The 25,653-nt window shown below is 43.1% G+C and overlaps 1 protein-coding gene across 5 annotated transcripts in view; it reads left to right on the top strand.

Moving 5' to 3' along the window:
* The window catches only part of TMTC1 (transmembrane O-mannosyltransferase targeting cadherins 1), a 261,037-nt gene that overhangs the window by 19,671 nt on the left and 215,713 nt on the right, over window positions 1-25,653 (top strand). For 4 of the 5 annotated variants that reach the window (XM_059726488.1, XM_014609054.3, XM_059726487.1 and 1 more), the window contains exons 2-5: window positions 4,980-5,157; window positions 6,498-6,571; window positions 8,264-8,440; window positions 11,742-11,948. In XM_059726488.1, the coding sequence (XP_059582471.1) occupies window positions 4,980-5,157; window positions 6,498-6,571; window positions 8,264-8,440; window positions 11,742-11,948 (636 nt within the window). Of the gene's footprint in view, window positions 1-1,854; window positions 2,301-4,979; window positions 5,158-6,497; window positions 6,572-8,263; window positions 8,441-11,741; window positions 11,949-25,653 lie in introns of all 5 variants that reach the window. The other variant, XM_059726490.1, reaches the window with a different exon arrangement.

Below are 25,653 nucleotides of genomic sequence, written 5' to 3' on the forward strand. Positions count from 1 at the left end.
GACTTTTGGGTCCCAGCACCAGAACTCTTTCAGAATTGTAATGACATAGAGAGAGGGATGACATGTATCTCATGACAGCTGTGTAGTAGCAGGCATGAGGATTTCAAGGAGGCTGTCCCTTGCAAACAGAAAGGCTTTCTTTTCCCTAGTCATGCAACTTTCCACCATCCCTTCCCTGGTCTGTGCCTCACAGACTTGATGTCATAATTTAGCCTTGGGTAAGCATGGTGGGCTGCTGTAATTTGATTTAGGTGTACTGTTTCCTCTCGTTTATTCTGTGAAAAGTATGTTTCTTTTTCTGTCATTTTGTGATAGCAAGAGTAAGGGAGGGAGGACAGCTCATACCACAAGCCCCGGTGAGTCTTGTAAGGAAAACAGAAATGTCCCTTTTTAAAAGAGTTTTTGATTCATACAAACTGCAATATTGTCCAAATAGTTGCATCATACCATACTTCAGAAGCGAAGGACCAAGTTATACCAAAATTGGTATATCTCCCAAACTCCTCAACCTCAGTGATTGCCCCTCCTCTGAAAAAAAAAACCAATTCTGTGGGATCAAAAAAGTGAATATACAAGTAAGACTCCCTCTTCATTAAAGTTAGATTCACCTGGAAAATGCAGCCTAGGGTAGATTACGTTCTGTCAGCTGTAGGTTGTGCACTCAGAAATTATTTATAAAGAACATAAGATGTTCTGGGCTTCACAGACACACCAATTGTCAATTGATATAGGAAAACTGATATGTTTATATAGTAATAACAAGTCAAGGGCATTGCCACGTTAGTCCATGTATCTATCATAGGAAACTGCAGTTTGAATGTTAGTGAAATCAGATACAGGGATGTTGTGCCTTTTAAGACATGATTTAGTCTACATGCAGAGTATCTGGGCTGGCTTTTATTTGGTGTCCTTTCTTTTCTTTTAAATGTCTGTTTAATGTTCTAATACAGGCGACCCTCGCCATTCGTGGGGGATACGTTCTCATCTCCCCCGCAAATGGTGAAATCTGCGAATAAGGCACTGCCTTAAAAAACACAGTGCCCCCGGCGGCTGGGAGGGGTGGGGGGTATGGCTCTGGTGGCAGTGACAGGAGCCTGGTGGTAGTAGTGGGAGCCCAGTGGCAGCAAGCGCGGAGCTCCTGAGGAGCTCCTGTAAGTGTACAAAGTGTATTTAAAATGCGGGTTTAGCATTCGCGAATATTTGGAACCATGAATGCTGAACCCGTGAATAGCAAGGGTTTCTTGTATTATTTTTGTGGAGGTCTTGAGGCTCCTCCATGACCAGCTGACTGTGACCATTTTATGTAGTGGATTGGAGACGGATCCATTTGTCATCCAAACTGGGGTCAAGCAAAGATGTGTCATTGCCCCAACACAGTTGTCCATTTTTCTGACAGTCATCCTGGTACTCATTAAGAACTGCGTTCCCTCTGGAATTGTTATTGAATACCAAATGAATGGAGGGCTTTTCAAGCTGGGTTATTTTCGCTTGAAGAACAAATTATTCAAAACAACCATCCTTGACTGTCAATATACCAATGACTGTACCATTCTTGTGCATGCTGAGGAAAACTTCCAGTCTATCCTATATCTTTTTGGAGAAACCTACTGAACTTTAGGTCTCTCTTTCAACATTGAGAAGACTAAAATACACTATCAGCCTGCTCCTGGCCATGAATGTGACCCCCCCCCCCCCCCCCCCCGCCAAATTAGCATCAAGGGAAAGACTCTGGAGGTAGTTGAGCACTTTCCCTGCCTTGGTAGCCACCTCCCTCAGAGTGAACATTGATGAGGAGATCCAGTGCACAAGTGCCTCTTTTGAGAAATTGCTTCGTTGCGTCTTTATTCATTGCAGTCTCCAGAAAGACACCAAGATCCAGGTCTACAAAGGAGTCATCCTCCCTACTCTCCTTTATGGATGTGAAAAGTGGGTGACCTACCATCATCTCGAGCCTGGAGAGGTATCTCCAGCCATGCCTCCAGAAAATCCTCCACAGCAAATGGGAAGCTTGTCGCACAAATGGTAGAGAAACCAGTGTTACCAGCACTGAGCTGTGATCTTCAAGCACCAACTTCACAGGGTTGGACAATGTATGTGGATGCCTGATTCTTTGACTCCCAAAACAAGTGCTCTGCTCCCAACTTTGTAATATTTTCTCTGGGCATCATGAGATCTCAGGCCATTACTAAGATACAAGGCATACCTAAGAAAATTGATGCTGACATGAAGAGTTGCGAGGACCTATCTGCTGACCAACTCCAGTTGTGCCACAACCTAACCAAGCAACCGCCTGTTTTGAGGTAAAGTATCTTAGCCTCGAAGCAGAGGAGAGAGAGCAGAGGAAGGAAAAGAGGCAGATACCAATTCCATTTTAGTGTTTGAATTATCCATGCCATAAAACCACTGTATAGCTTAGACCAGGGGCGGGCAAAATATGGCCCGTGGGACCCCTAAAATATTTAGAAAATGTATATTTATCTGCTCCTGCTGCCTGTCAAAGATGGCAGGAGATAGAGGCAGTAGGACCCAGGGGGAGCTGGCAGGATCCAGCAACAAGGCCAGCCCAGCCCTGCCTCCCCCCCCCCCCCCCCAGTCCCCTCCTATCCCTGCTCCCCCCAACTGGAACTCTCTGCCTGCTGCAGGTTTTGGCCTGCTCCAGCACCACATGGCTGCATCACCAGACCATGGGAGCATGGGGCCCACGCTAGTACCCCAGGGCCAGGAGCAGGAGGGAGGGTGTGTGTCCATCCATCCATCTTTGCCATGAGGGAGGGGGAGAGAGAGAGACAGAGAAAAATGATGGAGGGAGAGACTCTGTGTGTGTGTGTGTGTGTGTGTGTGTGTGTGTGTGTGTGTGTGTGTGTGTGTGTGTGTGCGTGCGTGCGTGCGTGTGCATACAGTGAGGGGGGAGAGAGAGAGTGTGTGTGTGTGTATGTTCATAGGGCAAGTCCCACATGCACTCCCCACCATACACAAGCACCCGCACCCCCCCTCGCACTGCTATATACGCAGACCCCTACACCCCATCACACATCCCAGCCACCTTCCCCCCACATACGGCCCCCACAAACCCAATACCCACCCACATCCCACATATCCACACCCACAAGCTCTTTCACTCCACACTCACACACTCCCTCACACCCCGCATAACCACACACTAACAGCCCCCCACAAACCTATCTCCATGCCCTCCCCCACAATATACAAGCGTAAGCTTCAGTTTAAGCTATTTTGCAATCACCTCTGTGTATACTATACAAACACATGTAAATCAGGACAAAAATATTTTTGAAATCAAATTAATGAATGTTGTAGATTTTCAATTCTTTAGAATATAATTTGGTATTTTTCTGGTTCTGAGATGGCAAAACCCCTTGCTGAAAGGAGTACTTCTGGGGGCAAGGGGAGGGACTTGTGGTGGCAAAAGTCAGGGGTTAAGGGGCGGGACTTCCAGTCACAAGATGGTGACCAGGGGGTGGGGCGCCTGTCAAGGGTCATGGCTACCAATGCGGTCCTCGACAGCTTGCCAAAACTCAATAAGTGGCCCTCCACCCGAAATAATTACCCACCCCTGGCTTAGACTGCTGTGGAGGTGCCAGCACTGAAAGACCAGAGTTGTTGCATATCTCATGTTGAACTACTCTTGTTGCTGTAGGACCAGGGTGGGCAAAATACAGCCCATGGGTTGGATCTGGCCCACCAAGGGATTTTGTCTGGCCTGTAGCAGGTCCCTTGGCCCTGCCCGGCTCAAGCATGGAGGGTAGCTCAGGCCATGGTGTGTGCAGCTGGTCCCACTGCCTCTAGGCATGCAGTGGGGCCAGGGCAGCAGCTGGACTCTGCTTCTTAGCAGCCCTGATGGCGGTGGCTTCTTCCAGTTGTCGCTAGTGCCGGACCTGGCCCAACTGCCTGGGCACCCTGGTCCATCTGCTCCGCACCTGCTGGCAGGTAGGGCAGAACCCATGCAGGCAGGGCATGCAGGCAGCTGGATGGGATGGGGATGTGAATGGTCAGGGAGCTGCATCCAGTGGCGGGTGGGGCTGCGTCCTGGATTGCAGGGTGTTGACAGTGCAGATCTGGGGTCCAGGGTGGAGTTGTGATCCAGACCCCGCATGACCCAGTGACAGGCACCAGTTCTATGGGCAAAGGGTTGCACAAGGAGCAGATCACGGCTCTGCTTTGGGTCCTGGCCCCAATCACTGTCCCCCAATTCTGGCCCTGGCCCTGCCTGCCTGTCCCTCTCCTGGATGCAGCTTCCTGCCTATCCACAACCCCATCTTGTCTGCATGCCTGGCCTGTGTAGGTCCTGGCTGGTCTCCTTGCTGGGTAGTAATAGCGTGGGGATGGGGCCTGGCACAGAGCTGCAATCTGCCCTTGCCCATGGAACTGGTGCCTGTCTCAGGGGCATGCAGGGAGCAGATCATGGCAACGCCCTGGGCCCTTCACTGTCAGGGCCCCACAATCTCAGCCCTGGCCCTGTCTGCCCATTCTGCTCCTGGATGCTGCTCCCTGCCTGTCCATGGCCCCATCCCGGCCACCCGGCCCAACGCATAGGGAGTTTTGGTGAGCTGTTGGCGTGGTGGGAGGGTTGCTGACCTGGCCCATGACAGCTCACCAAAACTCCCCAAGTAGTCTTTGGGCCCAAATAATTGCCCACTTCTCCTGTAGGGGGAAATGAAACATCACATAACTACAAGAGGCTTGGCTTGCATCTGTGATGTCAGTCTCTTACTTCTGTGTGGATGAAACTTAACAAATTCAGCCACAAATTTTAAAAGCAAAGTAGGAAAACTAGTTTCTTTTTATTCAGATTTAACCAGATGTTCTGAGCAATTTCCCCTAATTAATCTAACAGCTCTTCATCTAAACTCTGCTTTTTGTCTGGTTGCAGTCTTCTAATGTGTCTAAATGATGTTCTGCCATTACAAGGATTCCATGGTCTGGTTATATTCATTAAGGTTTTGTTTGTTTCCTTACAGGCTAAACATATTACTGGCTGGTATGAACCCATTCTATTTCCATGCAGTGAATGTAATTTTACACTGTCTAGTGACTGTTGTGCTGATGTATACTTGTGACAAAGCTGTATTCAAGGACTGTCGACTTGCCTTTGTCACAGCTCTGTTCTTTGCTGTGCATCCCATTCACACAGAAGCTGTAAGTATATGATCCATAAAACAGAGAGAGAGAAGCTAAAAAGAAATGCATGTTACACTTAAAAATAAAACTTTTAAAGAAATATAGGATATACTATTTGCCATGACTTAATGCAATGCATGCTTTGAATGGTTAACAGCAAAACCACTATCATGTTCATTTGTTCTTAACATCCCCTGTCAGTTATTTTGGAGTTAATACTTGCTATCTTTCTACTGTAGCTCTAACTGTGATTCTCATTAACAACCTAAGCAGAGAGGCTAGAAATACAAACATAGTCCTTCAGTTGGAGGGGAAAAAATGTGAAGCCCCACTGTCTCTCAAAACCAGAATGCTTGGTGAGACATCCGTCCTGCTGAGACATTGGTTCTCCCCATTTTTTCCATAGTCTTTAATTTCTGAACAAAAAAGGGTCCCAAGTTATGCCTAATATAACTTTGCATACGTTCTAAACAAGATAGTAAAAACATTTTCATGTGTGTCATGGGTGTTATATGACTCATGAATTTATTCTCATTGCCTTTTTAATTTAAAAGGTTAGAATAGATTTAGGGAAAGTCTTTCATTTAATAAGCTTCAAAATAAAATTATAGTGTGTTAGCTCCTGTTACTGCTTTGTTACGTTTTTTTCTGCTGTTGGTTATAAGAAACGGCAAAGTATCAAAATCTTACATGCTTTAAAATAACCATTCTAGCAACAGATTTATTTTCATTCTCATGAAGATAAAATAGGTGCTTTTCTCTTTTCAAATGAGAATAAAAGTTCTTATGTTTCTGCATAGACAATTATATGTCTAGTTAAGATACCACCAACATTGTACTTCATTGTACTTGAGCTGTCGTAAATGAGTGAGATTGAAATGACTGAAAAGGCTCAGAATTTTTTAGAAGAGATTACTTTAACAACAAAGAGCCATGAGATTTACAGTTACCTCCTGTGTTGTCTCATGTGAGCTAATCAGCCAAGCTCCCTTAGACAGTACTGTTGTATAAGAGAGATTTTAGAGTAGGCAAGCTTTGCATTTATTTTTGTCTAGCTCAGAACTTGGGGAGTTTAAAGAAAATGCTGGAGCATTGAAGATTGCATAATTAAGTTACCTTAAAAAAGCAAAAGCTTCAAAGGGCTTTAATTTCCTGTATGTGCAGTTTCTAGATCTTTCTGAAGTGGAATGCCAAAAATTTTGTAATATGACTTGTTATAGTGAAAGTTGCCAACAAAGCTTGAAAAAAACACTCATACTCATCAAATTAGTGATTGCAGTTTTTTTTCTGTCTCTGCATTGATTATTATGTGACCTTTGGGTAATAAACTTTATCTTGTTTGGTTTTTTCCCCCTTAGGTAACCGGTATTGTAGGCAGAGCAGATGTCTTAGCTTGTCTACTATTTCTGTTGGCTTTTCTCTCCTATAATAGGTATGGAACTTTGATATTAAATGTTATGAGACATTGGAGGCAGGGTGAAATATGCTCAAACTCTTGACAAGCATATTTCATTTAAAGCTGACAAAACTCCTGCACTCTGCCACTGTACTCTACCACTGTAGTGTGCGCAGTTCATTTAAAGCTGACAAAACCCCTGCACTCTACCACTGTGTGCCTAAAAGAGCTTTTAGTCCTGGCAGTGATTTTTAAAAGAAAGAGCCTGACATTGCAAACCTTTAGATGAATAAACCCATTGAAGCTTACAGCAGTACTCACACCAGTATGGGTTTGCAGCACTGGTCCATAGTTGTTGAGAATATTTTAAACTTTGGTAAAATCTTTGTACACCAAGTGAACAGCAGTAACTTGCATCCTTTTGAAACAAGTACTGCAATTATGAAGCTCACTGAGAATCTTGGATTTTTTCCCCTCCTAACAAAATTAATTTCCTTTGGAGTTGCAGGAATTCTCTGCCTGAACTGCATGGAAAACATAGAGTCATAGAAAATTAGGGTTGGCAGGGACCTCAGGAGGTCATCTAGTCCAACTCCCTGCTCAAAGCAGGACTATCCCCAACTGGATAATTTCAGCTAGGGCTTTGTCAAGCTGGGCCTTAAAAAACCTCCAAGGATGGAGATTCCATCACCTTTCTAGGTAAACTGTTCCAGTGCCTTACCATCCTCCTAGTGAGAGAGTTTTTCCTAATATCCAACCTAAACCACTCTTGCTGCAACTTCAGACCATTGTTCCTTGTTCTGTCATCTGTCACCACTGAGAACAGTCTAGATCCATCCTCTTTGTAACCACCCTTCAGGTAGTTAAAGGCTGTTATTAAGTCCCCTGTCAGCCTTCTCTTCTTTAGATTAAATAAACCCAGTTCCCTCAGCCTCTCCTCAGAAGTCATGCGCCCCAGCCCCCCAAGCATAGTTTTTAGCATAGTGCCTAGTCTCAGAGCTGTTGGCAACAGCAGGGCTTAAATTCATAATTGTCCCAGTATACGTAGAACCTGGCTTAAAGTGCTGGAGGGACGTCTCTTCTGAAATTTCTGTTACATTTAGGAACATGCTAGGTGATGCCATTCTTTATTATGTAATAGAATAATGCCCTCTTCTCTCCCTTGAGTTGTTTGCTATAAAACCTTAGTGCCATTTTTCCAGGAAGTTTAAAAGATTGGTGATGGCCTATGTATGGCCTTCCTCTGTCCCCATGAGTCAAATGTCTTGCACTTTGTAACAGTTAGGATTTGTCTCTGACTTAGGAAGGTGTAGATGGGTGGAAGTTTCACCCCCAGACTGTGAGCGTTCTGTCACTTCTTAGAGAAAATCAGCATGAGCCCAAACTAGTGGAAAGCAAGCATCTTTAATTTTCCTGGTGTCATACCTTCCACTTGTTCTGCCTTCCTCATTTGTCCTTTTTAGTACTTCTTTCATGGATCTTCTGCTTCCCACATTTTTTATGTTCTTTCTTTTAGTTTAATTAATATCCTGTTTTCTAAACCATTCTTAATTTATCAGAAGAAGTTTGAAAAACAGTTTCAATACATGTGGGTAATTCCTTAATATATATATATGTGATCTTCTAAAAATATTTACATGTACTTGGAATATGTGTGAGCACTTTTAATAAATATGAAAATAACTTTTAAAAAGGAACTGAAATCTGTACATCATATTTGCTCTGCAGGAGTGTGGATCAGCTTTATGTTGGGGAACATTTCCCTCCCACTGCCTCTCCCTTCTTCTTGCTGCTTAGTTTGTTTCTTGGGACCTGTGCAGTGCTGGTGAAAGAAACTGGAATCACTGTGTTTGGTGTGTGCTTAGTCTATGACTTCTTTTCCCTTTCCTGCAGTGGTCTCAAACTGTAAGTAACAGTTTCTCAAATATTAACGCCTATATATGTAGAATATATATTAACATGTCTATAACACTATGAATGAAGTTCTGGTCCTGTTGAAGTTAGTGGCACAACTCCCCTTGACTTCAACAGAGCCAGTGTTTCTGTCTGTACTTTATTTTTGTTATGTTTTCGCCTGGTACTCTTCTTGTACAGGTTGAATAGACGAGGTTAACTTCAGGTGGGGAACTGATTTTCTAAAAGCAGCTAATGTTGAAAGGATTTTTGTATTTTATTTTTTGGTTGAATTTTGCCTAGGAATATCAAAATATTTTTAAAACTTATTTGCTAAGCTTTCTGCACTCACAGGAAAAAAAACTAAAAAAAACCCTAAAAAAGTTACCCCTCCAAAACCCCCCCCCAAAACAAACCCTCCTCCCCATTGTTAACCAGTGTGTCACAACGTCATAATTACAGAAGTGTAGTTTGATATAGGTTTTGGTGTTACAGTCAAATTTGATTATTTTTCTGTACTATTTTTAAGTATTATAATTGCTACTTTGGAACTCTTTGGATCCTTCAAGCAGTGCCATTTTTACTTTTCTCCTTTTTTGTAAATTTCCATTTATTAAATAGGTAATCTTTATTAGTTTTTATGTGACTGGAGAAATTAGCAGCTATTTGTACTTACTGAAGAAAAATAAAAAATTTTCAAGCCCCCTTATAAAATCCTCCTAATTATGTCAGTAATTTGGTGCCTCCTTACGTATTAAAGAGAAGGCGGTAATAAAAGAAGCTGCTGTGTCCAGCTTGCCTGCAAACTCTGAGCATGATATATATATATGTGTTATGATGTGTGTATGTATAATGCTTTATGCATTCCTGTACTGCATCTCATATTTCATCTCTTTCCACTCACTTCAATGGGGTTGGATAAAACTTTACAGGAAGCCCTCTGGCTTCTTCCTGTACTCCTAGTAGTTTTAGGGGATGATGCACTAGTAGGGTATTTCTTCTTTTTCTTACCTGCGTTAATTCATGGTTGGCACACTATTTTGTGCAGTTACAGATTCACAGGGAATGGCATAAACCATGCTTGCAGACATGGGCAGATCTAGAATTTTGAAAAGGGGCAGAGGGTGTAGTGCATCATTGCATGTAACACAACACCTATTTTTCACTGGGTAGAAAGAAACTAGAATCTTTGCTAGTATGTTAGGGGCATAGCACTATATTATCCAGTTTAAAATCAAATTGTATTGGAATGTTCAGTAATTTACTATATCATATATTATGTATAAAAACCACAACAAACTTGGGAAAAAATAATCAAAATATGTTGTTTCATTAGTTGCGTAGCCATTGGAATTAAATGTATCTCTCTTTAAGATTTATAAAACTAAATCTAGCAGTCTTGAACTTCACTGAAAATTATTTCCACATCTGAGTTAATATCTTTAGCTAGAGTTAAAAACACTCTACAGGTTCATGGAAATGGCAGCTACATCAGAAGCATCTAACAGACAGCAGAATTTCAAAAGAAAGAATAGCTTGATTAGTTGAACATCAAGACTATTAAAAAAGAGAAAGGGTCTTTAACACACATGGCATGAAGAGTTTAGAAGGAATGAAGTCAATTATAATGAACCATGAAGTCAAGTGACTCCCTCACTGCTGTCTGAATAGAAATGCTGCTGCCACTTTTAGGCAGTTGGTTTTAACTTTGGGTGGACCAGGAATCCAAAGGGAGTGTGACTGCACCCTCCCTGGATCTGTTCCTGCTTTCAGTGATAATATTTCTCATGTGTTATGTGAATTTTCAGGAGCTGAATGGCTAAAAATGATGTGATGGTTTTCTGTGCCTCTTTTCCTTTCCTTCTCCTCACATCCAGTAGTCCCTAAATATTATCGTACTTCAGTGATATTAAAGAATTGTCATATCTAGGCCACTAACCTGATGAGAATGAGGCTCCATGGCCCAGATGTGCTATACTTAGTAGGACTGTGAGAAACTTCGGTCGCTAATTCGATTTGGCAGAAATTAAGCCTGATTCAGCGGCCGAATCTCCAAATCTGAATTGAATCAGGAGACCCTTTAATCTCTCTGAATCGAATCGGAACCCTCCAAACCAATTTGGAGAGATTTGGAAAGATTAGATGATTCAGACATAGACAAAGCTTTAAATGTTTTTTCTACATACCTCAAGGTACCAAGCAGCTCATGAATACTGAGGTGCTGGGGCAGATGGAGCATCCTATGGGAGTGCAGGGGGGTTCCCCCGTGCGCTTGGTAGTAGACCCGGAAGTGGAGTGGAAGCAGTTCCAGTCCACTTCTGGGTCTACCAGGGAGTGCTCATGGGACCCCGCCCCCTGGCTTGGTGACTGGTGCCTCCTGGGTCTGGGGGGGCACCCGGGGTCCCCCTGCAGTCGATTGCTGAGCTGGGCCGCAGGGGGACCCTGGGTGTGTGTGTGTGGGGGGGTCCCCCATGTGCTCAGTGGCGGACCTGAAAGTGGACCAGTAAGTACTTCCGGTCCACTTCTGGGTTCCCTGCTGAGCATGCAGGGGGCCCCCCATGCTCCTGTGGGATGCTCCATCTGCCCCAGCATCGCAGCATTCACAAGTCACACCTGGTACCTCAAGGTATGTAGAAAAAACATTTAAAGCTGTATCTAAGGAGAATTGCTGATTCTCCTTATCAGCATCAAATCTTCAGATCTGAATTCAGCCGAATCAAATTGGGACAGTGATCTGAATCAACAAATTGAATCACTGTCCCCCAGTTTGAGCTGAATCCGAGTTGAATGTGGCCCATTTCGCACACCCCTAATACTTAGATGATGTATTGTGCTCTAGTATAGCAGTGTATGACTATCTATGTGTGACTTTTAAGGGGCAAAAGGGAGGCTGCAGGCTCTCAAGTACTGCCAAGACTTGCTCTCCTATCCCTAAGCTTATGCTTGTTTGAATTGGTTTATTCAGCAAGGCAGCTGCCACAAAATATAACTGTTGTGAAATACACTGCATAATTTCTCCTCCTCTCATGGTCTGGAGGAAAGTTTAATACTACTCATATTCTGTCATCTGAGGTGCTCTTGCTCTTTCATTAGTTACAAATTGCTACTAACTATTTACCTGTGATGCCCAGTATTTGGTCACAACTTGGCACATTGTAGTAAATGAGATTTTATTTTGCATTAAGACATTAATATGTCATGAATTTCCAAGATGCTGCCTTATGATGGAGTAGACATGAAACAAAAGGACCACTTCTTACAAGGTTTTCCTTCCCCTCCCTTTTTTGTGCTTCTCAATTCGTTGACTAATCAGGAGGAATGGCAGGGTCCATCAGAGATTCGCATGGCAGCCTGCGGCTTCTTCATCGGCTTCGCTGCAGATTCCTTTGTCCAGCAGGGAAAATGGAAAGCACCGCTTTGCTCAGAAAGGGACCTGGAATTCATGCCATCCCACATCACCTGAAGAGCAACGGAGTAGCAGCCTTTCTGTCTCAAACAAAGCCATGCGGGCTATTCTTAGGTACTGCACGCCAGCAGCAGTTCCCATTTTTTTAAAACTGAGCATTTAATATCTGTGTTTGTTTTACTCATGCCAAGAAGCACTTTACTTATTTTAGGGAAGAGAAGAATAATATCCGAGATGTGTGAGGAGCCCAGGTGTCTGATAAGGTGCTTCTACCCTGGCAGCTTATGTAGTGGGATGAGTACTTAGTTGTATTTCTAATCCTTCCTTTGCAGCAATTTTGAGAAGAAGTTTAAGGGGCTGTGCTGTTGGTCTGAAATTGGAGAACACTGGCATGCATATTTCCCTCTTAAATTCTAAAATTGGGTGGTGAGTACAGGAACATGGTTCTCCACAGCACTACATTATAAAACACTTCAAATACTAACTGCCACATTCTGCCTTGCTCAAGAATTATGGGAAAGTTGGGGCGGTGGAATAATTGAACAATGTTATATCTGGCAGTTAGTGAAGCTGTCAGTGCAGTCACTATGCCTCTTCTCTTCAAACCAAGTCCTTGCCTTTAACAATGAGCCATGCTTTGATATGGGGCAAGAATTCTACATTACCAATTTTAAGAAAAATGCAGATGCGTTATTGTGGTAATGTTTATCTGTAGGTGCATAATATTTCAAAACTAAGCATCTCAGTTACTGAGAGAGATAATTGATGCTGTCCTATTTAAAGAAGCTTCCATCTTAATACTGTTATTTTAAAATGGTTTGTGTGTAGTGGGGGTAGAATTTCCTTTTCTCAAATTGACAAGATGATGATTCTCCAGTACCTTTTAATTTGTAGGCTAAGACAAAATGGTTTTAAAAGTCTGCTTTCAAAATGTAGCTGTCTCAAGCGTGTCAGTATAAGATGAAAATTAATGAGCAATTTATATAAAGAGTAATTTTGTTTTCTCTAAAAATGCCCTCAAAAATTGGTGATAAGACTTAGATGGCTCCACAGTGCAATGCTGTGTGGATCTTTGGTATCTCCACATGTCACTACTGGCTTTTTAGAATTTTACCCTAAGATTTGAGACATAGGTGTAGAGGTCTGGAGGAGGACTTGGAACATGTAGATCAAGCCAGATGCTTCCAGCAGGTAGTCCCAACATGAGATCATATGTACATTCCTTTCAGCAGCCCACATACAAAGAATATAATTATGGAAGGGCTTTAAAAAGTGGAAAACTGAGGCTATCTCATTGAGGTAGCACCTGCATTATCAGTGCCCATTAACTGTATAGTGCAAGCTTGTGGTATGTTTGACAAATTAAGTTTCTTAGTAATTCTATAGGAGTAATAACTCTAACTTTAGGGAAAGTGACCCTCAGTGAGGGGGAGGGTATTTTCTTGTTGAATGATGAAAAACTCTTCCCATTAGATCTTGTGTCTTACAGTACGACTTATGGTCCACTGCAGTTACCCAAAAGTGGAGTGCTGAAGTCTTTTGTTGTCTGAAGATAATCTGAAAATGTCTTTTCATCTGTTGGTGTGTTTTATGATGCATACATTTACATACGTGGGCTCCTGACAGGACTGTGATAAGCAAACACCTAGTAAGATGCAACTCTTCTGATGCCAGTCTTCAAATACCTGGAGGGTGATTATAACAAGGATGGAGAGAAACTAGTCTCTGTGGTCACAGGGGGTCGGACTAGGAATAATGGTCTTAATTTACAGCAAGGGAAGTTTAGGTTGGACATTAAGGAAACCTTTTTCAGTACAAGGGAGATTAAACGTTGGAAAAAGTTACCCAGAGAGGCTGTGCAACCTCTATCCCTGGATGTTTTTAAGAACAGGTTAGACGGACATTTGCCTGGGCTTGTTTAGACAGGGATGATCCTACTGTGACTAGGGAGCTGGACTAGATGACCTCCTGAGGTCCGTTCCAGGCACAGGCGACAGGTAGGGAGGGCACGTGCCCCTCCTGAGATTGGTCCCTGACTTGGCACTGCTCAGGACAGAGTATTTTTTTTGCTGTGCAGACTGGTAGTGTGTTGGGCAGTTTGCGGGGGGGCACTAAGCTGTGGCACAGTAGTATAGGAGTGGATATGGGGGTTTTGGTTTGGGCCTGCCCACAAATTGTGCCCCTCCAGACTCAGGAGGCACCAGTCACCCCTGCTTCCAGCTCTGCATTTCTGTGATGCTGTTCTCTGAAGCTGTATTAAATATATTAATTAAGTAAATATATTTTTCCATGTAGTAAATGGTATGAATGGAAAGGACTATTGATATGTTATGTTATTTCACAATGTATCTTTCCTTGCCTCCCATCAGATTGTCAAGGCTTCTCTGTTTATATTCTGAGGTGTTTGGGCAAAGCAGCAACTAGTCTGCTTGGACTTCAGGTGGGAAGTTCATTTTAAAATATTTTAATAAAGGCCCCTCTAACCATTTCCTATTGAGAAATTCACTCTGTCATGGTTACAGGTCACATCTGAGTTCTGGATCAGATCGTCTGTTGGTATATGCTGACTTGGCTCTATTGTATGCAAGTCCTCGGAGCAATGATAATGCTTTAAAACAGACTAACAATCACCTGATTGATTTATTTGAAGGACAAAGCTTATGCACCAGACACTAAATGAATGATAGCTTTGAGTCAAAGAAAATAGCAGAATGTATGTGAATTATTAAAGTAGGCTTGTAGCAGTATCCTGGTGTGAGACACTGGGAATGAGAACTCCTGTTCACTTGGAGACTCAAGATAATGGCTTTGTAGAGGAGATGCTATGCTGTCCATGCTTTAAAGAGTGTATCCTGTTTCCCTAAGCAGCCTGGAAACAAGCTGTTTCCACTGTTCAGTCACTAAAAAATGCGTTGCCACAAACAGCTGAACTGTCCTCATGTAGAATTTCTGAAGCCTAGAAGAATGGTTGATGGTACCTCTCATATAGCAGCCCTCATTAGCCTGTCCAGTCCTCCTGTCCAGTCAGTATGCATTATATGTAGTGGGTGGTTTTATGCAAATCATTAACATGGCAAACTATGGAATCTGTTTCACTAACGTGGGGGCAAAATAACCTCATATGCAAGTTAAATTCTATTCTGCAGGTTGATGAGTCTTTATCATTTGCTTCGTCATTCACGTTTGGCTGTCAAAGATGCATTCACCCTTGGTTGTCTTTTGTTTTGGAGGGGATGAGGAGGATTGGTAAACTTTTATAAAGGCCCATTCAGTTCCTTTCTGGTCATAGGTGGAGCTTGTGATGAATCTTGGTCATAGTAGGTCAATGAGCTGTCCAAATGCTCTTCCAGATACCCTTTCTCCAAAGCCTGATGCCCAATGAATTGTAATTGGGTAAGAATAGTTAGGGCACTAAAGTTGGGATCCACTGCTGTTTTTGTCTTCTGTTTTATTCCTGCTATTTCTTTCTTTGCCTCTCTTCATCCTGTGTTTTGTTTGTTCATAATTGTTCTTTTAGGTACTGTGATGCAGGGTATCAACATAGGAAAGTAAATAGATGTGTTTCCCCAGTTCTCATCTCGCCTCATTTCTCTTGCTCACTCTTTCTTATTTCTTTATCCTCTTTTCTCTTTCACTCTTCCTTCAACATTTCTTACCACTCCCTTTTTATCTTTTTCTGTCTTTTATCTTTCCCATACTCATTTTTGGGGGATTCTCCCCTTCCATGTGTGGGAAAGCTTCCACACTCCATTCCATTTTCATATTTGCAAGGAAAGTGGCAGAAGCAAAGCTGTGGTGCTCCATACATGATGGAACTGCTTCAGAGAGAATCTGTCAAGTATGTTTTCCTCAGCTGCTTTTTGAGTGTCTGCACATGGTGAATTAAGTTCGGTATGTACTTATCTCTTTTTAAAAGGGAAAACAGCTCTGATTATGTGATCCTTTTCATCTGGTTGTATGTAAAGCACTTTGGAGCTGAAATACAGTTTTGGTGGCTGTGGTTGGTCAGTTGTCTATTTGATAGCTAACAGTCAACTGGGAAGTAGGCTGGCCTGCTTTGGTGAGGCAGATCTATTACGCTAAGAGGTGTGGGAGAAAGCTCTGGAGGGAGTTACTAGATGCAGCTGTAACTCATTACCTTTCTACATTGTATAATGAATTCCCCTAATGATCATGTATGCAGTTAACTGTGAATTTTCTTCTTCCCCATCACTCTTAACATTACATGCCTACCAAAGCTGGTTGGCATCAGTGATATAGCTCAACTTTATAAATGAGGAATTTTCTATACCAATGGCCCGATTCTCTCTGTCTTTTTAGCCACTTACAGTAGTAGAAACCAAGGGTAAAATGTTTATAAATCAGAACACTAGCATTTTACATCCACATTACAGTAACTCTGCCCTGATGTAAAATGTCTGCATCAGATTAGGGGTAAAAAGGAATTAGTGCTTTTATGGTCATGGGTAGTTGTGTTGTTTGAAGCATTGCAGGTACCTCTGAAGCACCCCAGACAGTGAAGGTACAGATGTCCACACCCAAAGAAGCACTTAAAAAAATGGCTGAAGAGCTTCAGAAGTGGCCCTCAAAAAAGGAGGAACACCTTTTCAAGCACTTTATGAAACATCTTCACCCTTCAGTGGAGCAGAATGGGGATTGCTCTGACCTCCCATATCCTACTGTGCTCTGCACCCCACTCCAGCCCATTCCACCCCTCTCTGGGGGTCAGAGAGCAGGGTGGACAACCAGTGAGTGCTCAGTTGACCTCAGGAACCTCCAGAGGTGAAATGTTGAGTAACATTCTGGGATTTCTGCTGTGAGCCCTCTGGCTGGGGAGTGCTACCACTATATGCCCATGCAGCCATTTTGAAGCACTCTGGTTGGGGCTTCACGCCTGCAAGGCACTGAAGCTTGGCGCTGATACACATTTGAAAGCATGATTTGGAGCACTCTAAATGCATATCTGTCCATATCCTATGGATGCAGACAGAACTGCAGCTCCCAGCTATAACTTAAAATGATTTTTACAAAGCCTTCTGAGTTACAGCATTACCCCAGACCAAACAGAAGTTCACTGTCAGTTCCGGGGGGAGGGAAATCTAGTTGCCAGGTGGGAGCCTTGTAGCCAGGTTCCCGTATCAATGGCCAGGACTTTCTGCCAATGCTCACTGTTTTCAGAGGGGGGAGGGGGGAAAAGGCAGCAGAGGGAGCTCATTCTTGGGGCTCCCCAGCTGGTGCTGAAGGGTGGGGTGGGTGAATTGGACCCCCCCCCACTTCGGGGAAGCTTCAATACACCTGCCCCACCCTCTGGGGGAGCTGAAACCCCCCCCAGACTAAACTCCCTCTGATCCCTTTCCCCCGCACTTCCATCCTGAAAACAGTGACAGGCTGGGAGCTCCACAGACACAAGTTGCAAAAGACTGCATTTTGTAACGTCTGCATTTTGTGAGGGGTCAGATTTTTACCTGATAGGCCATTTTTGAAGCTGTTTGCAGCCGTGCACTTGTGTTTGGTCACAGCTATAAACTGCTTTTTGTGGTCAGATCAGGCAAAAATTTTCACTTCTGTCTGCATCTTATGTTTACTGTCTCTGGAGATGTTTGTGTCTAGAATTTGCTGATTTTCCCGGCACATTTATTATAAAGCTTATTGAAAATATATCTGGTGCTATATGTGACTGTGTAAACTGAACTGTGGGTGAACAAAGAACAGAATGATCCTTTGCAGTCTAACACTCTTGCACTTTCCTCTAAAATGAGCAATACTGTGCCTTTCTCTGAAGTAAAAACATTTTTGAAAGAAATGTCTGTGGTAGATGCTTGGCAATCTTTGCTGATTTTGTTTGTGTTCCAGATTCAGGGTTTATCTGGGGTAACATAAAGGTAGATAGGCTGCTATAAGCATGCCTATATTTAATGAGAATATGTGAATTTGGGACTTCAGCAACTTGTCCAGTGCCTGCTTGTTTGAGGCCTAGTTGAGGTGAAAAATAAATGTGCATCTATAATTTTTGCAATTTGAAAAGACATTGCCAATCCTTAAACACATGAAAAAATGTTTGTTGCCTTTACGTATAACAACTAAGATGACCATGGTTCTCAGACTATGGATCATACACTTCTAGCATATGAAGACCTTGCCAGTCAGATGATACTGGCCTTCTTCATGTTTCCATGTGCTAATCCCATTAAAAGAGAAATAAAATACATTAAACACTTTTCCATCTAAGCAATTTTACTTTCTTTTCTGTTGGTGTATTATGTGACCATGAATGGGGAGGTATACTTGAGAGTGAATCCTTCTATTCAAATGTGCTCTACATTGAAGAAGTTCAACTATCCTTATGGAAAAAATGTTTGTAGGTGGCAGCTTTTTGCAATAATGCAGTTCCATTATATCCCATGTATAGTAAGTGTCTCCTCTGTGTCTCCTCTTGAGTAACTTCTGATTGTGATGACTGAAATGTCTGAAAGTATGTCATTTTTAAAGTTGCTTGTAAAAATGGGATTTGAACTCCTAAGTCTGTTAAGCGTCTTTGAAAAAATTTACTTGTTAATTCATGTTTGGGGTTTGTAACAGGGTGGTCTGGCCCTTTCCAAGGGAGCAGACAGGCCTGTTGTAGAAGCCCAGTTGTAGGTTTTTAACTAATGAGAGACCACAAGCAATTAAAAACCCACAGAAGAAAGCAGTGAGCTAGGGGAAGGAGCAGTTTGTGGGCAGGAGGTGGCCTGGAATCCAGATAAGCTTGCTACTGGGAAGAAGGCATGCTACAGTAGTGGATCAGAGCTAAAGGGCCTTTCCTAGCACCTAGAGATGGTCTAAAAGCTTTGTTTACTGTTTGTTAGTTTGGTCTGAAGGCTATGTTTTGTAGTTAAAGGACTGGCTGAGGAGTTCCCAAGGGAGCAAAGCCAGCCTGCAAGGCAGCAGGCTCACCAACTTGTTTAGAGGGTTGTTTTAAGAAACCCTTAAATCCTGTTTCAGCTATTCTTGGTGATTCAGGAGGTGAAGCTCTTTCCTTAAACTCTGCCCTGCACCATTGTTCAGTGTGATATTAGGGAGTAATATACAGTACTGTCATTTCCCTGTTAACATATGCAAAAGATCACATTGACTTTTGCAAACAAAGAATGAGATGGCTGGTCGATCTTGGGCTCCAGCCAGACAGTGGTCCTTTAAATCTACTCAGTGTATACACTAGCTCCACTCTCAGTGTTAGGGAAACCCAAAGCAAAAGAGTGGTCCAAATTCAGAGAAGTTAGTAAGGGTATGCAAGGGATTTCATCTGATTAATAAAATGGCAGCAGTGTTTCCTTTCCTGTACTACAGAGTATATGTAAAATGGAAAGGCTTTTCCATATTGTGTATCCCAGAGAGAGTTGGGTTGAACTGTGGATTGATATGCTATCCAGAAAAGTACGGTGAGATCAAAATGTATCTTCCTTATAGCTCATTGTCAGTCATCCATCCTGCATTTGAATTGAAACAGGTGTACATCTCCAACATGGAGTAGGAAGGGGTGGGTTGGGGGGACACAAATGCCAATGTACATGATGCTGTGACAGTCTACCAGTTGATAGGATTGTTCTGGCCTTTTCTAAGTCAGTGCTAAAGAGATTTGCAGTCCATATGCAGAAATGGCTTCCTTCAAGTAAGACATGAAATAGCATGAAGCTCTTGCTTAAACTTCTGAAAAAGAAAAAACTTGCTTACTTCTCAGTGTCTGCTTTTGCACAAAAAAGTCACCTTTAAAGAGGCCAAAAGTTATTTCAGCTGTTAAAATAATTCTGCTCACAAGGGAAGGCTTTAAGCTTTAAGGCCTTAAACCAGTAAAATGAACATGTAGATAGCATCTTCCAGTGTGGTATGTGCCAAATATGGACTCACTTGGTGCTAAGAAGCAGAACACTGCACCATGCCAGAAATGCCTGGAGTACCTTCCCTTGGGGCTAACAAACAGAATTTTTTAGAGGGAGGGCTGCTCTTAGAAATGATGGTGGAACTGAAAATGTTCTTTCAGGAAACCACAAAACTGTTCATTCCATGGGCATCCAAAGAATTGGATTTGTAATGATGATGTATTGCACTCAGATGTAAATATATCTCACCTATTCTTAAAACTAGCCCAGAGACTGTATTTTACACCGCTAATTCCAAACACTAATTTCCTCTTAAATATATGAGGCCTAGATATGTTTTTCTATGCAGAAAAAAACTCATCCAACAAAGCTTTGGGCCAATGGATGAATCAACCTTTATTTTAAAAGATACTTGATTCATGATCACTAAGTTTTATCTGGAGATCACGGCTACATTGTATCACTGAGTAAATTTGTTTTGGTTTGTTTAGGATCAGTTCCTAATTTTGTTTTTCTGTTTAAATGCACATACGTATATAAATGTTTTGCCTTTTATGTTTTGGGATTTCTAAAGTTTGTTACAAACAATGTTTTCAATGTCTATAAACTTCGGTGAATAACCAGAGTCAGGTACCTGTTTCTGTGATTTCTTTACATTTCCAGTTTCAGATCCCAGTTCTGTAACTGAATCCAAGCAGGGGGTTGGCTCTTATGGATCCGCTTGTGGGAATGAGTCCTAATTGTCAATAACCAATTTGCCCTGACACTTCTCTGTAAAGAAGTACATTTCAGAGAGCAGCAGAGATGCTGACCCTGCCAAACACTTAAGACTATGCATAACTTTGCACATCTGCCTAGTCCCAGTGAAGTGCATAGGATTATTCATGTGAGCAGAATTTTGCAAGTATTTTTTGCTGGAACTGGACCATTGTGTACAATGGCCATTGTTCATTTTAGTTTGCTGTCCATTTTTAAAACTTGGGGTAGTAGCCCTTTGTGGAGAGAATATTGTGCCTCTGCTCTGTACTTGGTTTCAACAGGTCATTGCATCACAGTTGATGAGAACCTGCTGTGTAACAATTTATGAATGATGCATGTGAAGTTACTCTCACGTGCTGTGAAGTTATTGTCAGTTGGGCCATAAGACTTCCTTGTATTGATCTAGTTTATTAAGGAGCTCTGGAAGATGAGCAAGAAGGTGGCACAATGAATGTGAACTAGTATACTCTAAATAAACTTTTAGAGATGTGTCAGGCTCCAGTCTGAAATGTAAAATCTCTCTTGCCAGGCTTGGAACCTGGAGAATAACAAGATGTTATTGTAATAAAGTAGCCATTGAAATTACTGTGGTACCTAGAGCAGTGGTTCTCAACCTTTTTTGTACCAGGACCCATTTGTAAGCAGTGATGGCCAGTCCCGACCCAGTGCCCCTCACTCCCGATCTGCTGGCCCCAGCCCCCAGGCCCTAGTACTCCAGTGTATGGGGTGGGGGGTGGATGTGTAGGACAGGGTGGGGGGTGTGGGGGGTAGGAGGAGGCTCCAGGAGCCCCATGCAGACTGGAACTCAGCCAGCCTTCAAGGGAAAAGCCACAGTTTCATACGTTTTTCTCCTTTAAAGAAGAATCCATATTTCAAGTTTGTGTGCAACCCTTTCATATACTTTTGCAACCCACTTTTGAGTCGTGACCCACAGGTTGAGAAATGCTGACTGAGAGCATCATGGAGTGTAGTCGTATTACACCCCTTCCTTAGTTCCTGTTTAGCCAATGAGAATTTCCTCCTGCTATATTTACAAAGCAGCTAACATGAAGTAGCAAGTTTCGAAACCTGCAGAAATGTGGATAGAGTTTGTTTTGGAGTGGTTCAGGAGAGGAAAGGTAGATCAATTATGAATAGGTGTTGAAAGGGAGGTACTGACCTAGAGGCCCTGGTGAGGAAATTTGGGAGTTGGGACTTCCTTCAATCCAGAGAATGGTGAGCCTTATGGAAAGACAGGCATGTATGCAGAGTGGCCTATTGTATTAATAATTATTTTCTTTTAAGTGCTCTGGTTCTAAGCAAGCAATAGTTTGCTTGAAAAACTCTTTAAGTACAAATTTGGGGTCTGAGCCCAGGTCATATCACCTGAAGTAACAGCTTAATCACAGTGTAGACTGCAATACAGGGCTGGGTGAAGAAGTGGGAGAACTGTATAACTTCATCCCAAAAGACAGATAACAGCCCAGAATTGAGGGAGGCATGGGTGCCTTCAAAGAGGGCAGGTTGGGTCTGAGGTGTAGTTTTCCTGGTGACAGAGGCATGTTCCCACCATGGTGGGAAACCTTTTTACAGCTCCCTTCCATTGGCACTGCTCTACTTTGAGCCTGACTTAGCAATCACTAAGGCTGCATACAGACATTTGGGGAGGTCAGGGTGAGGTTGATCAGGTTAAAAATAGCCACCTGATCTAACTTAGTTTGCCCAGGTGTGGGCCTTACACTAGTTAGGTGGATCTAAGTGGGAACTGTACAGAAGTTCAGGACAGTTAGATAGGTTTAAAAATGGTCGACCCAATCTAAGTTAACCCTACCTCTGAGGTACACTCAACTTAAATTGGGTTGGCCATTTTTAGACTGATTTAACTGTTCTGACCTTTTGTACAGTCCCAAGCGCAGCCCCAGGGCTGGGAAAGGCCAGCTGCTGACCCCAGCCCCAGGGCTGTGCTTTTTCTACCCCCTTCTTGGCACTGGGTTATTTTTAGCCCTCCTGACCCTTTGCCCCCACCCCCTGATGGACAAGCCCCCCCCCCCCAGCCCACCTAGTCCATCATCCCACAAGCCATTCCCAGTGCTGGTTTTACCAGCATTCACCAGTGCTGGGAGTAAAAAAAGTAAGTCAGGGTGGGGGGGGGGAGGGGTAGACGGGATGGCAGGGTTGGTTCATGGGTGGGGGGGGAAGAGAGCTTTCCCATCTCCCACTGCAGACCCCATGAGCTTCCCTGATCCCGCCAAATCCTCCTGGAACCCCTGTACTCCCCTGTGGATCCCACCTGTCCCCCTGATCCCTTTCACAGACTCTGCTTGCCTCCCTAATTCCTCCATGGACACTCCCTGCCCCCCTGATTCCTACACAGTTCCTGCTTGCCTCCCGCAGACCCTGCTTCCCCTCCCCTGATGATTCACTGAGGCTCCCTGTCAACCCCACCCTGTGGACCCCCCTCCCAATCCCTCCCCGGGGCCTTCCCGGCTCCCCTTATTCTCCAACCCCCCCAGTAGTTCGCCTATCCTGAATTACCTTAGATCGGGTGGCCATTTTTAACTCACTCTAACTTCTCTCTAACTTCCTTGAATGTCTGTATGCAGTCTAATATCCCTCAGTGAGATGTATCTTAAAAGCAGTAAGTCACAGGTCCGATCCAATCTCTGAATACAGTTCTTTGGACTAGCTTTTCACTATGAATCCCTGCAACAAGACTAGCCATTACCACATAGCCACTATTCAGGAAGCAATGATATACTTAGATTACCCTCTGAATCTAGTTGTTCTTTTTCAGCTTCAGAAAATGGTGCATCTTTTTATCATCAGGGTAAAACAACAGGCAGGAATGAATATTAGCATACTCCAGCAAGATGTGAGAGGCAGGATGTTCTTAATTTAAACAAGACTGGGAATCTGGAATGTGCGTGTGTATGTTAAAAGTCTTCACGGCAGAAACTGTCTATTACTTTGCTATGCCTATGTACAGCATAATGGTCTCTCTGAGGTACTTTAATACAAATATTTAATAATGGTTGGTTACTAACTGACGTTTGGCAAAAAACCCCTGAAATCTGGAACCCTTGAAAAGCTGATTTTTGTCATGATAGGATTATTTTGATATAATGATATATTAATATTTGTCTTGCGCGCGTGCGCGTACACACACACACACACGCTCATGACATTGAAGGCTGCCAAATAACATGCTCAAAAGTTAGGATATGCCTGAATTAAGGTCACACAGGCAACTCCTTATGTAGCTGCATTATGATACAGCCTGCAATTATATGATTACATTCTCTTTTTTCCACATGCCCTCCATTTCACACAGTGATAGAATGGATGATGCTTCTCTAATGAGCAGCTATTCATTATTTTGTGTCTTCATTGTTTTACAAATCTGTGGCTCCATGTCTTATATACTGCATGCTTTTAAGGTGTAGTTTTGAACACTGAAGTTATGATTTCCTTCTTCGACTCTTCTGTGCACAAGGAACCTTAATGCCAATATTCCTTAACTCGTTTAATTTTGCAGTCTACAAGTTTGGGTTTAGTTTTGTTCTTGTATATATATTCTCTTAGGCTTCTTAATGAACAAAGTGAAAAAGCATATCCCATATTTATCAACGACCTGGAGTGTACCCTGAACAAGTTTGTAGATGACACCAAGTTGGAGGGGGTAGTAGATATGCTGGAGGGTAGGGCTAGGATTTGGAGAGACCTTGACAACTTGGGGGGTTGGACTAAAAGAAATCTCATGAGGTTCAATAAGGAAAAGTGCAAAGTCCTGCACTTAGGATGGATTGGTCCCATGCCCCAGTACAGGGTGGGGATTGACTGGCTAAGCAATAGCTCTGCAGAAGAGGACCTGGGGGTTACAGTAGACAGTAAGATGAATATGAGCCAACAAGTGTGCCCTTGGTGCAAAGAAGGCTAATAACATATTAGATTGCATTAGTAGGAGTGTTGCCAGCAGATCGAGGGAAGTGATTATTTCCCTCTGTTCTGCACTAGTGAGGCCACATCTGGAGTACTGTGTCCAGTTTTGCACCCCCCCCCCCCCGAAAGGATTGGACAAATTGGAGAAAGTCCAGCAGAGGGCAATGGAAATGGTTAGGAAGGGCTGAGGGAACTGGGCTCATTTAGTCTAGAGAACATAGGATTGAGAGGGGATTTGATAGGAGCTTTCAACTACCTGAATGGTGGTTCTAAAGAGGATGGAGCTAGATTGTTCTTAATGGTGGCAGATAACAGAACAAGGACCAATGGTCTCAAGTTGCAGCAAGGGAAGTTTAGGTTAGATATTAGGAGAAAACTTTATCACTAGGAGGGTAGTAAAACACTGGTACAGGTTAGCCAGAGAGGTTATGGAATCTCCATCCTTGGAGGATTTTACTACCTAGCTAGACAAAGCCTTGGCTGGGATGATCTAGCTGGGGATGGTCCTGCTTTGAACAGGAGGTTGGACTAGATGACCTCCTGAGGTCCCTTCCAACCCTCATTTTCTATGATTCTGTGATCCCGTGGCATCACTTCATCAGCTGAATCACCTGTATACTTCATCAGCAGGGTGGGAACCTTTCAGATCCACCATCTAAACCTCTGCCACTTACATTAATGAAGTAACTTAACAGCAGTATTGGATCATTATCTTCTGTATGGAGTAGCATCATCCTAGAGAGGGATGAGATACACAATTTGCAGTGGTTTTGACACGAGTGGAGTGATGAGACTTGAGAATCTTGCATTCCATTCAGGCTTTGGAAATGAATGTGCTGTAGTAGGCACACACTCTTTGGCTAGTCCCCCAGTACTACAACTTGAACCAGTCTGTTCCAGTACTCTCTCTTCTTCACTCCTTGCTCAGTGAGTTTCATTCTCTACCTTTTGGTTTTTTCCTCCCAGTCACAGTCACTTTGCACAGCAAGTCTTAGTTTCATCTGTCAGGACTTTCATTCCCTGCACTCTCTTCACACTGCCAGACATGGGTCACATTTATTTTCTCTATTCTTACTAGCTCTCAGGCCTAGCCTAGTCTTCCTCCCAAGGGATCCTTAGCCAATCAGTGTGCTCTTTCTGGCTTCTTGTCTGGGTCTCTGCCAGATCCACGTGATCTTTCAGCTAAGTTTTCCAACTTCCTTTCCTCCTCTCTGCTGGTTTCCAGGCTCCCTCTCTGTCCTACCCCCACTCACTCCCTGATCTGAGTTCTAGTATCTGGCTATATA

Source organism: Alligator mississippiensis, chromosome 4, assembly GCF_030867095.1.
Source record: "Alligator mississippiensis isolate rAllMis1 chromosome 4, rAllMis1, whole genome shotgun sequence".
NCBI classification, from domain to species: domain Eukaryota; kingdom Metazoa; phylum Chordata; order Crocodylia; family Alligatoridae; genus Alligator; species Alligator mississippiensis.